Source organism: Egretta garzetta, unplaced genomic scaffold (genome assembly GCF_000687185.1).
Source record: "Egretta garzetta isolate BGI_Z169 unplaced genomic scaffold, ASM68718v1 scaffold16, whole genome shotgun sequence".
Taxonomy (NCBI): Eukaryota; Metazoa; Chordata; class Aves; order Pelecaniformes; family Ardeidae; genus Egretta; species Egretta garzetta.
Window position 1 is genome coordinate 3,150,895 of NW_009260022.1, and position 17,844 is coordinate 3,168,738.

The window sequence follows — 17,844 nt, forward strand, 5'->3', positions numbered from 1 at the left end:
CTGCCTGCCCGCTGCCAGCGCCCTGGCTGGCCTCGGGTGCTGCTCGGTGCCTGCTCGGGAGTTTGAATGAGTCCTTCCTCCTCCCCTAGAAGGCAAAGTAACCGGGCTGTCTGCGTGCCACATGTTCTCCTCCCCTCTGCAGGCCTCTCCCAGGGAAGTGGAGCCTACAGGAGCTACCACGGCTGGCAGGAGGGTCCTCTGCCTCTCGTTTTAGGATTTCCTAAGGCACTTCAGAGATTTTTATGCGTAATGAGTTTCGGGCTCACTTTGTTTGCAGCCGCGACCAAACTATCAGTACCGTGTATATATATTTGTACTTTGATTCATTGAGGAGGCTTAGGAGGAAAAGAAATATCTGATTGAAACTGTGGACAAAATATCGATTGCAGGGCTAAACATTGCCTTACAATTCAATTGCAATTAGAAAAGTATCTTCCATAACAATGATAAAGAAGTTGCTTTTGCTACTAGTTGCCTGATGTTTGACTAGTTAAGTTAATTATATTTTAGTAATCATCTGAGATGTGATTGAAGAGGAACATGTGACCATTTCTTTTGCATAAGGTCTATTTTCTAAGATATATCTTTTCTGCTGAGAGAATATTTCGGGTTTCGTGGTTTTGTTTTATATTATCTGCAGAAGAGGCTGTTCTTTGGACAGGGATAAATGTTGTTCGTTTTGGTTGGGTTTTTTTTCCCCCATTCTGTTTCACTATTGCCATTCATCAGTGTATTGGGGTCCAGGATGACTCAAATTTTTAGGTGCTACCATGAAAAAAATATAAAAATAGGGAAATTACATATGATTTATGAAGCATTAGTTTATCTAAACTTGCAAAGCTTGGTTTACCAGTTTTTAAAAATTACTTATAAAGATTTCAGAAAAAGTATAGTTTCCTGTATATAAAGTAGGTCTGAAGAAGAACATATAAAAGGATACCAACATCAGTAATCCCCTGAGAGCACTGTATGGGACTATGTTTCATATTAAGACTAACCATTTTTCCAGTCCTCTTCTGTGAAACGTACTTTTTTTTTTTTTTTTTTTTTAAGTTAGCTAAGCAATCATCAAGCTGTTATCGAAAGAAGATTTATGTTTTTTCCCCTTAGGATCTCAGAAAATCTGTGGATTATGAGGGAATTTGGAGTGAAGAATATGTACTGCAGTGGAGGATTTTACTCTGCTGCACCGTGATGTCTCCACTACCAGTTCACTCCTCTGTGCCATGTACATTTAGGAGTTTCCAGTCCCTTCTGTGAAACGTTCTTTTTTTTTTTTTTTTTTTAAGTTAGCTAAGCAATCATCAAGCTGTTATCGAAAGAAGATTTATGTTTTTTCCCCTTAGGATCTCAGAAAATCTGTGGATTATGAGGGAATTTGGAGTGAAGAATATGTACTGCAGTGGAGGATTTTACTCTGCTGCACCGTGATGTCTCCACTACCAGTTCACTCCTCTGTGCCATGTACATTTAGGAGCCATCTTCCATATGGAAGCAGAGTCAGTGAGTGCCAGGGAGCAAATCTGGCTATCTTCTAATAGAGTGAGGTTTAGGTAGGAGGCTGGAATGAGGCAGGGAAGGGATCTAGAGCTAAAGTAGTAGAGAAGGGGGAACATGAGAATAAAAAAATGATAGAATGAGCTTTTTTTGGTTATTGTTGGCAAATATGGGTCAGCATTTTAGAACTATCTTGTACTGTTGCATGGTCTTGCCTTATTCTCATCTTCAGTAACGGGTAGGAAGGGATTCCACTTCTGAAATTTAGTTTGGGGATCCTAATGGGCTTGGAGATTATACTAGACCATTTAAAGGCTTTATTCCGTTTCATACAATGCTGAAACTTGTCTTTTCTTAGCATTATATAAGTTTAAAAATATAAATTAATGGTTTCAGACCTATGCTAATCCACTTTCTGGTTATGAATAGTAGAATCAAAATGGACACGTTTCTTTGCTGCCTCAGGGGGAGCAGTGGACACTCAGAAAGGCACTTATTTGTGCACAGACCTGGGAGAAAACATCAGTATTTTTTCACAAATCTTAACTGGGGGAAAAAAAAAAGTACTTTCTGCATAAATTAGATAATAGAAAATCATGACTAACTCTTGAACACAAAGCTTATTACTTGCTATTGACAAGACTGTGGTTAGATATTTTAACATCTTTTTTTCAACGTAAGTGTCTTTCCTAGGAGAAATAAAACAAAGGGCATGATCTAGTAGGAACCTGTATTTCTGCTTAAATAGTTTAAGGGAATGTTACTGCCTTCTCAGCTGAATGTTAAGTTTTCCCAGCTGAGATGTTATAACTGGGTGTGTATTCCTTATATACTTTAGTACAACAAGACTAAATTCATGTTAATAATTGCAAAAATCATACTGAAAGTTATGTCAGTGAACTATGCAGTGCAGTAATGTTAGGTCCTGCCTAAATATGCAGTACATATTCCTATTTGAGGATGGTATTTTCTTAAATGTCCCCAAGAGGGTAGCAGACTTTTGCCTCGTGTCCATGGAACACAATGGTTGACATTGCCAGGTATCTCTTAATTTGATTGTGTTTTTAGGGGGGAAAAAAATACTATGTCAATACTCCAATAAAGACTTGCAGCATCATTCTAGAGAAGGAGGCCTGATGGGAAGTGGTGTCAATCACTTTTTGCCTGCAGAAATGTTCAAAGTCTTTTTTTGTGGTTGGCTTTTTCCCTCTAAATGCCATTAGAAGGGGCAGTCAGGTTTGAAACCTATAATACGTGATTTCTGATGATGAGTCGAAAGTCTTGCTGCATAAATTTCCTAGACCTCTGTAGAATGCAAATGTTTTCTCTTCTTATAGATGTGTTAAGTCTGTGTGATTGCAAAGACAGAATCCTAAACCTGAAATGTGTTCAAGTGTAGCAGCTTATTCCTAATTCTGCTGATGACAAAAATCCTGTGCTGCTGATTAGTAAAATGAAAAAAATTAATTTCCTTAATTGTCATTGCTGCTAATTAGGAGTTTTTTGATGGCGAAACACAGAGGAAAAGCTGGTGGCATTTGGGGAAAATGCTCAGGAAATGGTGAAGATTGAGGGTTGGATTGGTTGGATTTCTGTTGTTCACACCTTGCTAGCACAGGTGATTTTGAAAAAAATTCCCCAAGATGTATTTTTAAGCATATCAACACATATGAGTGATAATCTCTGGCAGAGAGATGCTTGTGAATATTTTGGAATGGTTGTCTCTTTCCATTGGCACAGATCATTTTGAAGGAGAACAGCTGTCTGCAGCCTGGCCATGAATTGGCCAGCTTTATCCTGCAAATATTTGAACAAATTAATGAGGCTGATGGAGGTGTGAAGGGATGTGAACCCTGGTGGACGCAGCTGGTGATGCATTGGTTATGGATGCAGCTGTTCTGATAAGACTGAGTATTTTCAATGTATTTGTCAATAATCACAAATATGCTCTAAGCTGAACTGTAATTCAACTTTCAGAAATAAAACAAACAGGCCTCTCTTGTTAGATATACTGAAGTGGGTTTTTGGTTTTGGTTGTTTGTTTTTTTCTTTTTTTTTTTTTTTGGCATAGTTTCTACTTAGTAAGAGGCCTCTCAAACAGGAGGTGGTTGAGAATGATGAATGGCTTGAACATTTCAGGATAGTACTTGGGTTGTTATATTTTCCTTTCTTGCAGAGTTTTGGAAGGAAGAAGTGAGCCAACTTCTCAAGATTGCCCTTCTGCATAGCACATTTTTGTGTGTATGTATAGCAAGCATCTTTTGCATTGACTTTAAAATCATATTCCCTTCACTAGTAAAATTCCATCAAGTTCATGACTAAAAAATGCAAAGTATTGTGGGTTAAGACTATCCACATTCTAATTGAAAATAAATTTGGAGAGAAATACCCAAATCCTGTCAGCCATATTGTTATCAGACATACAGTACTATTGAGCTTTACTTGTGTTTTTTCTGACTTTATTCTTGGTATTTTTCAATTTTTTTTTTTCTTGATTCTGTATTTAACATTCATACCCCAATGCACTTGCTTTGAATACAGACAAGTTTTAAATGATTAGTATGTACAAGATTGTGTTTGGTTTTAAATACTACTTGAATAGAAATTAATAGTTTATGGATCACTTCTAACTCAGTATTTTTCCCTGTAACACTTCAGGAGAAGGTCTGTCTGAAGTAATAACTGTGCAAAGGATACTTAAGTATATTGGAGAGGAAACGCTCGCTTGACTTGTAGGTAGGATAAATGTCACTGATATTTTAGCCTGGTTTACTAGGCAACATCAGCTTGAGAGTTAGGTATATTTACTTGGCCTGGTGTTTGTCCAGTCAGGGTGTTCATACTGACCACTTGACATAACTGTCATTTAGAATCAAGTATTGAGGGGATATTACTGGAGGATTTAAGGAGAGTGCAGGGGACATTGGAGGCAACATTTAGAACATGGAATAAACTTCATTTGTTCCACTGTTCATGAGACAATGTAGAAAAACATCAAATTGAGCAAGAATTGGTGAGAATAGGGATTCAGATTTTTCTTCCTTCTCTCTCCCACCCTGTTCTCTACAAGAGTTAAAAATTGACTGATTTAGGTATTTTGACGTTTATTTTACAATTTAGTTTTACACATCATCAATGCTTGAAACAAAACTTGTCATGTATTAGGATAGTTTGCATTTGTTTTGGCTAAAACACTGTACATAAATGTTACGGCATACCTCTACCTGTAAAGCAGGGGTTAAACCCCTCCTCACTCAAGCACTAAGTTTGGGTACAGTCGATCTATCAGTTGTGGTACTACTGGTCCTTAGATGTCTCAATTCAGTTAAAACTGTCAGTTCTACCACCAAACAATATTGTAGCATTTATTCTGAGAGGTTTCCTAGAAAAAAGTATCCTCCCACCCCTCCCTGCAGCTGTATAGTATATTCTGCTGCTGTCAGTGTGAGCTGATGGCTGTCCTTCGGGCTGGTCTCAGTTCTGAAGGCAGTCTGTTCCCTCCCACCTGTCTCCTCTCGCTTCCCTTGCCCACGCTGCTGCCTTCCTTGCACTGCCCCAGAGTTTGTTCAGCAGCGTGGTCAGCCTTCTGCTAACCCAATAGCATCAAAGTTCTCACGTACAGGTGTTTTCTCTATTTGTTTCTCTGCCTAGCTACGAAATTTGTTGTACTAATAGAAGAAAAATGGTATTTCTGGGAGAGGAGCAAGCAGACTGAGGCAAGCCTGCTGCTTTTGCTGAGTCTCCGGCTTGTGTGAATTAATGTGTTCGCTACACAGCTAAGAGGATATCTAGTGAGATTCTGTATGTTTGCAAAGTCTTCTCATGCTAAAAATCACATGAATGATAAACTACTGAGTGATGTTTCATTTAAATCAGTCCTGCATTGTTCTTGTGATTTTCACTGTGTAATCTTGGCAAAACGTTAGGAGTGATGCTGAGCACAAGTAGAGAGAATATAGACTATCATGATTACACTGCTGTCTTTTGATTTCTTATAGCCTCTTGTTCGTAAACTGAGGGTGACAGATGGTGACAATTGAATTTTTCGAGGGTGTTCCGTGGCACAGCTATGAGTGAAGCTTGAATAGAGATGTATGCAGTATGTCAGCTAGATTTGAGTAGTGTTTTCTGGCAATGAAAAATAATTAGAACTGAAAATCTAGGGATTATATTCCAAATTCTGGAATAGGTACTCCAGTCTTACAGGTCCTTTCCCATTGTCTTTTTCTCTCTCTGAAGTAATTCAGAGAGGACATGGATGGCTTCAGAAAGGAAAAGAGTATCACAATTGTACATATGTTGGAAGGCATTAAGACATTGCTTGTTACACAAAAATAATGGGATTTATATACTCTGAGAGAAGTTGCATTAAAATTCTCAATAAAGAATCATAGAATCATTTAGGTTAGAAAAGACCCTTAAGATCATTGAGTCAAACCATAAACCTAACACTACCAAGTCCTCCACTAAACTATGTCCCTAAGCACCACAACTGCAGGTCTTTTAAATACCTCCGGGGATGGTGACTCAAAAGAGATAAGCAATGACATAAAAGGAAAAGAAACAATAAAAAGCCAAAATCATTTCACTTCGTAGTAGTTGTGGAAGAGCTACATCTTTGTATTTTTTTCATGTAGAATGGTTTGGATCCTAATTAGTGCAGCTCCTGATAACTGCAGTGACAGGACTCCGGGAAATACGTTCCTAAGAAATGAAATGCTTAAGTCTTAACATGATAATACGCTGTTGATTTGTCAACTTGTAACCATTGTAAGTTATTTTCCACTCTCTGACCATTCTCTTTATTTGTGGCAAAAGTTCTGGTATTTCTGACAGTATGCCTATTTGACTTTTGCAATTATTACTTGCCTACAGCAGTTGAGGAAGTTCACCATCCTGGGCTGTTCACCTTTCTGTGCTCCTAGATGAGCACTCTGAGCAGCTGTAGTTCATGATCCAGGTAATCAGTAGTAATTAAGATGAACTGAACTGGGTTGTGGACTGTGGCAGCTGATGTATTCCTGAGGAGAACAGGCCTGATCTGAAGCTGGTAACCCTGACCAGAGGGGTGGTTTGGCATGTGGAGATGGCAGCCTTCTCAGCCACTAAAGCTGACCCTAACAGAGATTGCAAATCAGTCTTTAAGCAGTTGAAAGGCAATTGCAGAAAGTTGTTTGAGAGCACTCAAACAAGTTGTTCGATCTCAAAGCTGATTTTTTTCTTTTTTTTTTTTTTTTTCTTCTCTGATGCTTATTTTACCTAGGATCTAGAATTCTAGGAGCAGACAACTTAGTTGATTACCTGTATCATCTGGATAGCAAGAAGACTTCAAGCTTTATTATCCCCATACCTTACAGTATCTTTTCTTCTTGTATCTCCTCATCTGAAGTATGGCACTCAAGTTTAATACTATTGCAGCAAACATGAATAAAGTGACTCATTTGGGTCTACAAAACATGAAAAAGACCTAAAATACTTTGCATTTTCCGTACCTTTAAAAATACTCATGTTTTCTTGCTTTCTTTTTTTTTGTTGTGAAGGTTTGCTTTTCTGCAGTTTCTGTTGTTTTTATAAAATCTTCTACATTGACTTACCCATAGCTTCACTACACAAAGGGAAAAACTAAATTTTATTTTTATTACTTACAGTATTTAAACTTTTGAAGCCATGGGAGTAAAGGTCCAGAGACCTCGTTGCTTTTTTGACATAGCCATCAACAATGTACCGGGTAAGAAAATGAAAATATCCATTCAGTAACATAAGATTCATGTAAGAAATATGAGAGTAATACAAATACCAGTTAACTTCATAATAAACATAGCACTCTTTTTCTAGCTGGAAGAGTGGTCTTTGAACTGTTTTCAGATGTGTGTCCAAAGACATGTGAGAATTTTCGCTGCCTTTGCACAGGTTTGTGGATTTTTAATTTTATTTATAACAATTTTTTATAATTACTACATTTCAATATAATTTTCATTAGCTAGTTTGATGTCTATGTTCTCTTTCCTGACGTTTTCTTACATATAAAAAAGTATGTAAAACATTGGTTCTTGGTATCCCTAGAGATTTAGGGATTTCTCTTATACATCTGATGTAGAATCGAAGCAGTTACAGCTCTGGCTTAGTGTGTTGCAGGCAGTATATACTAATCAACTTTAAATACGGACACAGTAAGCTGATTTTCTGTTACTAGCATAGATATTACTGTTCACATTATATAACATCATCCAGTCCTGAAACGTAGCCAGTAAGAGGTCAACCATGCATATGTACTTTTCTGTCTTACGATACTTTGAGGTATTTGAAAGGTATTACTGGTATTCATTAGTAGGTTTTTTTTTCTTCATTTTAATTTTTCTTTGTTGATGGAGACCAGTGATTTCCACTCCTATGGAAATTCAGATTATTTCTTGAACAAAATACTGAGAAGATTCTCTCCTGGAAGCATTTCCAAGAATTATTGTCCTGTGGACTGCATGCTTTTGTTGAAAATGCTGACAGTTTAGCAAAACTTAAAGTTATTATCACGAGAATAATTTTGTGAATCCATAAATAGCATACATGCTTTCTGTCTTCAGCATTTTCTGCTTCCTTTCCTTCCAGCTCTGTTGTTTTTCAGGTCAAGGCTCTATAGCTGTTAATACTGAATCACTCAGTAGTACTAATATAATCTGAATCAGGTGTTGGTACATAATTACATTCATGTCAAGTTAGTTAGAACACTTAGTGTACCATTCATGATGTCTGCAGGAATGTAGGCATTATCTGATCTGGCATTAGGTTTACTGGCACAAAATCAGATTATCAAAATTTGTTAACAAATTTGAACCTTAAAGTGATTCTTTCTAATGTCTGTGAGTATGTTACCATGTGGCCATGGCATTCTTGATCTGCTGTCAACTGCCCAAAAGGCAGATTTATTGCATAAAGGTGTTATTCCCTGCTACTGCTTTAAATTTTTGACTCAAAGTGTTCCAACAGCATTTCAGGTCAGGGACAAGTACTAAGTTCATACTTAGTTGCTGACATTTAAAATCAAATTCAGATGCTGAACTACTTTGCTGCTTTAACATACTTAAGAACAGTGAGGAAAATATATGGGCAAAGTGTTTATGGATATTATCATCAACAAACCAAATTTTGTTTTTTATTTGTTTTCCTTACTCATTTTTTGGGGGCAGTTTTGAAAACTATGTGCTGCCATCTTAAAATGGGAATCAACAGCTCTGTGTTTTCCTGGCATACCTATGTTAGGCATATGCCAAGTTAGTGGAATATACACAGCTTCACATTTATCAAAGTTCCTATCAGAAGTGTTTTTTCTAGCTAATCAGATCCATATGGAGGCACCAGTCTGTTACAGCTAAGTTGAGAGGCAACTGCCCTTGACAAAAACTGCCAGTTTAATAGCTAAGAATAAGATTATAGGAAGATACATGCAGTCTAATGGTCTGCCAGAGGAAGAGATCCTTTTACTTCCAGCATACTCCCACTGATTACCTTACTGTTACCTTGAGGTTGGCTCTGCTGTTCACAGGACCCACCATGAGCCATTTGTCTCAGCAGGGACCTTATCAACTTGAGGGAGGCAGGGAAAGTAGATAGTCGTGTAGCTGAAGCAGAGAGTCTGCTTAGGGGTTTTGAGCACCAGAGCTGACATAAGGGAGGAAGATGTAGTTCTAATCAGTGGGGGAGGGAATGACACTCCTTCTCCCTCCCTTGCCTCTTTGTTTTTGTTATGAGCTTTTATGGTACCTTAACCTTGCTGTGTTGTAACTGAAGATCTAAGTGTTTCTTGCCTGAAAAGGTAACTTGCAGTGCCAGTTATCCTAAACCTAAACTGGCTGTTGAATTTCAGTCAGTTTGCATGGAAAAGACCAGAATTGTATACTAATGTTAGTAAGGAATTCTTTTGGTATAGCTGTAGATACAGAAGGTAGTTTCTGCTCTGCTTTCTTAAATGCTAGTTTCTTACTGATATTGCAGGTATGTGTCTGCCTCTCAAGCTAATTTTTCAGAATTTAGTAGATTATTTTGATTAAGCGCTTACATAGGACTTTTTTGTAGTGAAGACTCTACAGGTACAGAGAGTAATTTTGGTTTTTGTTCCTCCTTTTCTCCTTTAGGTGAAAAGGGTACAGGAAAATCCACCCAAAAGCCATTGCATTACAAAAGTTGTCTGTTTCACAGGGTTGTGAAAGATTTTATGATCCAAGGAGGCGACTTCAGTGAAGGTATGATATGATCTTTGAAGAACACTTTAATGCATATGTAATAGAATATTGCAGGAGTTCTGCGTAGCATCATTTATTTATATTAATTATTCTGTGATTCAACTGCTTTTCCCCCTTTTCCTGTTTAAGAATCTTTATGTGAAAACTTGTATAATAAACTTACTTATGCACATGTGTGCACACACACTTCTGCTCTGTTATCTCAATACTAAGTACTTTCTATTGAAAAGTTTAAATGTGAAGGTAAAATATATCTGCTGCTGAAAAATAAAGAAAAAAAGGGAGACTATACTAGAATACATGGGAGAATACTTTCTTGTTTTCCAAGTTTGCTTTGGGACTAGGGAGACACATCTTGATCTTCTTTGCATATCTTGAAGAATAATGTCAGTGACTTGGATGCATTTGGTTCACTATTTTGTGTTATGAAGCACCTTCCACATAATGTGACTTTTAATCGCTACTTTGAGTTGTAACTGTCACTTCTCTCCTTTCAAGGAAATGGCAGGGGAGGAGAATCCATTTATGGTGGCTTTTTTGAAGGTAAGAGTTTTATCAGTCTGCTCCATTTTGATGTTACTGTAAGTGACTACCTTTATGTTCTGTAGTCTGTTCTGTAAACCTGAACTCCACTGTTTTTGTTAAGATTTTGTCTGGTCTCAGAGGCCTTTGACTGTCTAGTTTAGGTTATTTAATTTTACTTTAAGATATGAACCTTCTAATTAATGAAAAATTAAAATGGAACTCCTTTGTATTGGTCCATTTTACCAGATTCAGATTTTTATAACTGTTTTTAAACATACTGTTTTGGCTTGAGCAGCCAGCTAAAAGTTTGGGATTGTCGTCTTCCAGTGTAAAGGAGAAAGGCATGATGGAGTCAGATTTCCTTGCAAATGTTTATTTAAAAGAAAGCATAAAGCCCTGCTTTCCTGAAACCAAGAGGAATTAATGATAAAGAGGCCATCAGTTTTCTCGCGGTCCTGGTTCTTTTTCAGTCAGTGTGGCAGAAGTACCACCTCTTCTGCACTCCAGTGTGTTTCTCAGCCTGTGTTTGTCCAGAATGTAGTGGAGCGCCCCTGATTCTTGGAGCAGTTTTGGTATTACACCTAAACCCATGTGATGGCTTGCTGCTACCAGCAGGAGTGGTTATGCTCCGCCCTTGCACTTTCATTTTAACATTGGTTCTTGTCTAAGCATGTAGCAAACAATCAAAAGAATTACTCGCTATTTCAGTAGGGCCAGGCTGCAATTTTACATCAGACCTTGAGGTGAATCAACAGGTTGCAACTGCCAAAAGAGGGAGGAGCTCTTACCTTGACTCACTCTCATTCAGATTAAACTTTCAGGTGATTCAGCTTGCTAAAATGCCCAAAGACTATTGAAGCAAAAAAAATGTATTTATGTCCATGTTAGTGAGCGGACCCAATTCAATAATTTGGTAAGCATCAGAACCAACACAAATGAGTGGCTGGGTTTGAGGAAACCTATGGCTGGGGGAGATGGAAAAAGGAGCAAAAGCTCTACCTGCCTTCGGGAAATTGCAAGCTGGCTGTTCAACTTGGCTGCAGTATGAAACTGAATTCATGGGAGTTTTTGCTTTTGTGGATCCCTTAACCAACTCACCATCAGATTAGATTGCCACTTGATGCTATTGCAGATAGCAGTTATACAGGTGACTGGAGAGCGAATGGGACTGTCCATTTCACTGCCAGTGACACAGTGTGATGTGAAACCATAGCTTTACAGATAGTGTACTTCTCTTCTTTGTTAATGCTTGCTCCTGCTATCTGTATCTAAACAATATTGAGCAAACTTCCTCTGTCTGAAGAGGTTGGATCCCCTAACAGCCTTTATGTGGTTTTGGGAAAGGAGGGAGACAGGATAATCTCCTACAGATGTCTTAAGTGAAGAATAGTGATTACATTTCACAGTTTCATTGGGATTTAGTTTGAACTGTTACAATGATTTGCTCATCAGAAGTAGGATTCATTCAACTTAAACTTATTTTCTTAATGGCCAGCTTGGTAAGTTTATTTGTGTGTCTGACAGACAAACAGAATTTGTTTGGGATTGCCGTCAAACTGGATATCTATGTGTATTAAAAAATAACAAAACAACAAAACTGCCTGAAAATGAGGTGTTTATTAATAGTTAATGCATAGCTAAAAAAGTACTTCTGCTTTGAAGAGTCAATGATCGCTATGTGCAGAATAGAAAGAGCAACAACTTAAAATCATGAGGTCTCTGCTCATGTTGGTAGGAAACAAATCCTTTAAACAAGAATACTCAATTTTTTAGTTTTTTCTCAGACTATAAAGCATTAATTCATATTTGCTTTATGAAATTGCATTATTTAGAAGGAAAGGAATAATATATTTAAAAATAGCTATTGTTCTGAATTTACTTTTAATAAAACATTTTATTGAAGGGACTAGCAGATTTATTTAACAAGCATGAGTTTACTTAGATTACAGCATTTATCTAAGCATATGTAGTATATTTAACTGAAAACACTTTCTTTAGATGAAAGCTTTGCTGTAAAGCACAACAAAGAATTTCTCCTTTCAATGGCCAACCGAGGGAAAGACACAAATGGTTCACAGTTCTTTATGTAAGTATTGTTCTGTTCTGAAATGTGTGTGTGGTTTGCCATTTGTAAGCTGTAAAGGCAATCCTTTCAAATATTGAAGACTAGGTCCTGTGCAAACCCAGAGTTGATGGTTTTCCACAAAGTTGCATGAAAGTAACCATTTTCCTAATGGACTGTTTAGGGAGCCTGACTATTTTTATCACTTTTGTGTTTAGTGGTTGCGTTGCTGCCTGTGCAAAAGAGCTTTTGGTAATTTTCAGTAGCTGTGTTATAACTTGGGCAATAAAGCAAACCTGTTAGTTCCTTGTAGAAATCTTACCACTTTCTTCTAGTCAGTGTTGTCTGGAAGGAAGCATAACACCTCTGGGGGTTCTCAAAAGTAGTAGAGGGGTTTCTTGTCACAAAATAACTTTCCAGGGTAGTTGCATTTACAGTTAAAACTTAAATTCTTAAAATAAATTGCAGTAGACGCTTCTTAAATCTAATTTACCTACAGAAAACATTCTTGAAATACATCACTCTTATCCTGTTTCATGACCTTAATTAACGTGGTGAGTTGTGGATGTCACTTACCATTTGACGTGTATTTTGAGATTTCTGACCAATTGTTGCTGTAGTTATCGCAGTTTTTTACTTCTGTCATGGCTGACATCTGTATGCCTTAGAAATGCTAGTATAGGGGAAAGCTGAAAGTCAGTATTACTTCTATGTTAAATAATCTGTCCATACGGTTATTTTTTCTTCCTTTGATTTCTGATTATTTTCTAATGTATAGAGGGTTATTTGCAGTTTTCCTGCTTCAAGACATCTGCCTTAATTTTTATATCTATTCCTGGTAGTATTGGTATAATTTAATAAATGGAATACTTACTATATCCTATATGAGGATGCTGTCTAAAAATTTGTGCACTTTTGTTTGTTCAGTAAAATGTGATAAAGTAATGAATTGAATAGGCAATTTAATGTATAAAACATTAACTACTTTTAACTGCACACAAACTTAGAATAATACATACTGGCTTTCAATTTTAAGAGTTAACTTAAAATAACTTTCACCTTCATATGTGTATATGACACACTTCAAATGCTGACTGCTTTCCACTAGTACTGACTTTGTTTTTTCTCTTTAAATGAAAATATGGAAACAATAGAACAACTAAACCTACACCTCACTTAGATGGGTAAGTATCTCCTACCTTCTTCTTATGTTTGTTTGTGAGCTGCCTTAAGAAAAACAAGTACTAAGAATTCTCACTTTTGTTTAAATTCTTCAGACATCATGTTGTTTTTGGACAAGTCATCTCAGGTCAGGAAGTTGTGAGAGAAATAGAAAACCAGAAAACAGATGCATCTAGTAAACCATATGCTGAAGTACGCATACTGAGTTGTGGAGAGTTAATTCCAAAATCCAAAGGTAAAGTTGAATTGTACATTTTTATAGATGCAAACTATGAGGTAATTTTGCTAATTTTTTTCCCTGTTTCTTGCTTGTAAAAATATTTAGAAACTTACTTGTGATGGATGGAGGGGCAATTGGCGAAAAAGTGAATAACAATGCAGTACAGCCTGTCTTCTAAAAAATTTAAAAGGTGTTGATGCAGCAGACATTAAAGAAACATCTCATACGCTTTCTTCAAAGCTTCTCCTGTCTTGGATTTCCTTATACTAGCTAAATTTTAGTACAAAGCTGGCAAACACTTGTCCCATAGAAAGTAGAGGGCTATGTTAAGAGGATTGATGGCAGTCTGACTTCCTTCGGGTAAATGTTCAGAACAGGCACTTAGAGTAGAAAAACCTGGAATTGCCTTTAGCAGATATCCTTTTTAAGTTACTATAAACTATATTCTTAAACAGGAGTATGACAGAACCTACTTTTCTTTCTGGAAGGGATGCCCTGCTCTGCCATTCCAGAGCTGAATGTGGTATTGGAGATTAGATTCTGCTTCTCTTAAAAAATAAGGCTCAATCTAAAGTGTTGCTGTCACTCTGGAAAATCTCATTAGAGGAAACCAGGGATGGATGTTCAGTAGGAACTGTGATAGGGATCATCTTGCTTTTTCATTCATAGCACCTTTTGCTGATATGTACTGTGAAGGGTTGCACCAAGGATATTGAAGCACAAGACAAGAATAATTCTTTCTTTGGCCTAAAGAAAATACAGGCATTCAAACTTGAGCTTCTTAGTTTTTCTTCTCCTTCTTGATGCAGTTCTGTGTCCACCTGTGATGTCTAGCAGAATGACTTTGGAGTCTGAAGTGATTTCTTTAATACCTCGGAATTACAAGCAGTTATCTAATGGCTTCTGACTTCTCAAACATTATACATCTTCCTAGATTAACTCATAAGTCACCCTCTGTGTTAGGACATAATCTTGTTTTTCCAAAGAGTACTTAGGAGCATGGTATCTGTTAGAAAATGCACAGGTGGCACAGATTAGAAAATAAAATAATATAATACAGATACAGAGTGGGTGAAGCTAGTGGATGAGATACCCACTCTGTATATGTGCCTGCCTTGATTTGCCATATTCCCTTTTTAGTCCACTCTTAAACCCTTGAAATTGAATGACTAAATGAAGGGTTTGGCACTGAGCAGTCTGATGACTTAAAGCCATTAGGCAGGACTTTAAAGTATTTGTCATGAAAAGAGTGAATAAAATAAATATAAAATGGTTTTTTCCTTTAACTTCTTGTGAAAGAGAACAGGCTTCTAAAAAGATCTGACTGCCTGGTCCTACCCATTTGTCTGTGTCTTGTATCTCTGCCTCAGTACTGCTGGGATCTTTGAGACTGCTTCTTGTAGCTGGTCTGGTGTGACACAGAGGGAAATTGATGCCAGGGTGATGGGATAGCACACTCAACTGACTGTAAGGCACAGTACTAGATAATGGCGGGCAGCGGGAGTGTTTGGAGAACGAGAGGCCTTAGACACCAGGCTTGGGCAGGTGGGAGGCAGAGCCGAGCGGGGGGGAGATGTGGGCCCTAATGGGCACTAATGCAGAGCCAGCCAGATGAAGGTGCTGCCCGACAGACCACAGTGAAGACCCTGGTGAGTGGAGAATCCTGTTATTGAAAGGGAAAGGCTGTCTGTAGGACCTGCAAAGGGAAATCTGCCGCTACTGTGAGAGGTGATAGTATGGCTGGAACTGTTTACTAAATGCACAGCATGGAACCACTGATGAGCTGTGTTGACCTGAGGCAGCAGAGATAGGAGGAACAGTTTGTCATCTCATCAGCAGAAGCAAATTTGCCAAGCTGCAGTCCAAAGCTGACAAGTGGAGCCGGAGAGGCCTTTGGACCTGTCAATACATGGAAGAGGCCAAGGAATCCACATAGGAGGAGCAGTTTCTGGGAGGTGAGCAGTGTCATGGAAGATCATCAACAGAGTCGTCTAACAGTGAAACTGTTCGTAGCACATTACTATGGGAGGCAAAAGGGAACTGATAACTGTGAAATATGAGGCAGTTACCAGAGGAGACTGCTTCTAAGAACTTGCTTTTAAGACAAAGGAATAAGCATGTTGCCAGTGAGGTATAATGACAGGTTTCTGTGGGAGGGTACATTATGATAGCAAGGGGAGCTTAAACTAAAATATTACTGTATGAGCTTGTCCGGTAGGCAACCCAAAGGAAGGAATTAGACAAGTCTTTATGGAACGAAAATAGAACTGATACTTCTTGGGTTTAGCAGGGAAGACAAGATGGGACTAGCAGAAGGAATCACAGTAGAAGTTAGGTGCTTGGTATGAGTGTTTTTCTCTTAGCTGAAAGTTGAGGAAAAGCGATTGGACTTCTGGGTATCATGATGAATATCCAGATGAAGTGCTTTATGAAGGAAGTAAATCTATCTTTGTGTAGAAGAATTGGATTTATTTAGGGATGAGTGGATGACTGAGCTGACTTACAGGGTGCTGTGTGAATCAATGATACAGCGATCACAATTATAATATTGCAGAGGTCTAGGTCAGAAGCTTTCACCTGTGATTTGAGAGGATGATCACCTAGAAAAGTGGAATGTTTGTTGTCTTTTCCTTTGTTATTTTTTTCCCTTATTATTCCGTAAAGTTGGAGGAGTTAGTGAAGATGAATGAGAGAAGCTAAATTATGAAAGAAGAATATCTCTGGCCAAGTGGTATTATCTTTAGAAATTCTTAAAGTTCCAGGGAAAATCCTGAAAGCTGCGGGAAACAAAAGAAGAAAGCTAAGTATTAAGCCAGTATTTAGAAAGGTCATTATGGAGTAGCTAAACTAGTAGAATTCTCAAGAAAAACTGTAGAACAAGTAACATAATATTAATGTTCTTAAAGACAAATGGGAGTTTGATACCAGCTGACAAAGTTATGTAGAAGGTGGTCTAGTCAAACAAGCCTGGCTGCATTGTTTTAGATCATTACTTCGGTGAATCAAAGGTATATCTGGGATGTTTTCAAGAATGTAAGACACTGACATTCTGATTCAAAAACAAACAAAAAAATTTTAACAGCTTTGTGCATTGGGCAGTTTTTAACAAGAGCTTCTAAAGAAGATTTGTCATGAAAAGTGTATTGCTAGGTGATGCTGCGCAGAGCAGTGCTAGGCTTGATTCATGATCTTCATTGATGTTATAGATGTCCCTGTAGAATCACTGCTTGTAAAAGCATGCTTTCTGCAACTAAGGCAGATTATGGTTGCCTTCATAATTCATCAAAGAACAATATTGTTAATTAGGTCATTCTATCAGTACAACTTTTAAAAAAAAATATCAGTACAAATTATCAAGCACCAATACAGAGTGCAAAGTTACACATTTAGGAATCATGAAATATTTATGGAATAAGAGCAGCCTTAGAAAGCGGTGATTCTGGTAAGTCATGTCTTACCTGGACTTTTGATTCATATGTCCTTCCTTTCCTCTTTTCTGACCTATTCAACCCTTATAGTACTCATTTCTTCTGCAAGCTTGTTACACATCATTGTTAGTCTCCTTTCCACAAGCTGGATGCTATAAACAGTTGTTTCAGATTATTTTTTTTTTCCTAGTGAACTGGCCATTAGGTGTTGGCTAAAGCTGAAAGTGTTCAAAGTGAAGCTGGAGATAGCTGCATTTTTTTCTTCTCTCATCTTTTTTTTTTTTTTTTTTTTTTCCCCCTCCCTTTTCTTTCCCCAATCCTCTGCTGTTGCAGTTGTGTGGTAGGTTGCTCATCTACAAAAATATCTATCTCCAGAGGCATTTATGGTACAAGACTTCTCACAGTAACAATGTCATCTGATCAACAAGGATCAAGTATGGTAGTGTGCCTTGGTGCATATTTCTGAGTATTTGATTACTGTGCATAAATTTTTTTTTTTAAGAAACAATGGGTCCTTAATCAAGCAGTGAAAGACATAGTAGGAACCCATGGCAAATAATTGAAGCATGACATGTGCAAAATAGAAAGAAAAAAAAAAAAGACCTGACACTGTGAACAGCAGGGTGATTAAACACTGGAAAAAAAATTAGTTTGGAAAATAACTGTTAAATGTCTTCAAGTAAAGGCACCCTCTTT

General features: G+C 37.5%; 1 protein-coding gene across 4 annotated transcripts in view; it reads left to right on the forward strand.

Annotated features, from left to right (window-relative positions):
* Positions 1-12: 12 nt before the first annotated feature.
* PPIG (peptidylprolyl isomerase G) overlaps positions 13-17,844 on the forward strand; it is a 29,273-nt gene continuing 11,441 nt past the window's right edge. The window contains exons 1-9 of one of the 4 annotated variants that reach the window (XM_035896273.1): positions 13-564; positions 3,674-3,738; positions 7,146-7,225; positions 7,333-7,407; positions 9,624-9,731; positions 10,230-10,274; positions 12,255-12,342; positions 13,473-13,502; positions 13,596-13,735. In XM_035896273.1, coding sequence (XP_035752166.1) covers positions 7,165-7,225; positions 7,333-7,407; positions 9,624-9,731; positions 10,230-10,274; positions 12,255-12,342; positions 13,473-13,502; positions 13,596-13,735 — 547 coding nt within the window. In that variant the 5' untranslated portion in view covers positions 13-564; positions 3,674-3,738; positions 7,146-7,164. Of the gene's footprint in view, positions 565-1,291; positions 3,739-3,883; positions 4,234-6,114; positions 6,458-7,145; positions 7,226-7,332; positions 7,408-9,623; positions 9,732-10,229; positions 10,275-12,254; positions 12,343-13,472; positions 13,503-13,595; positions 13,736-17,844 lie in introns of those variants that run through there. The other 3 variants (XM_035896274.1, XM_035896275.1, XM_009640763.2) reach the window with 3 other exon arrangements.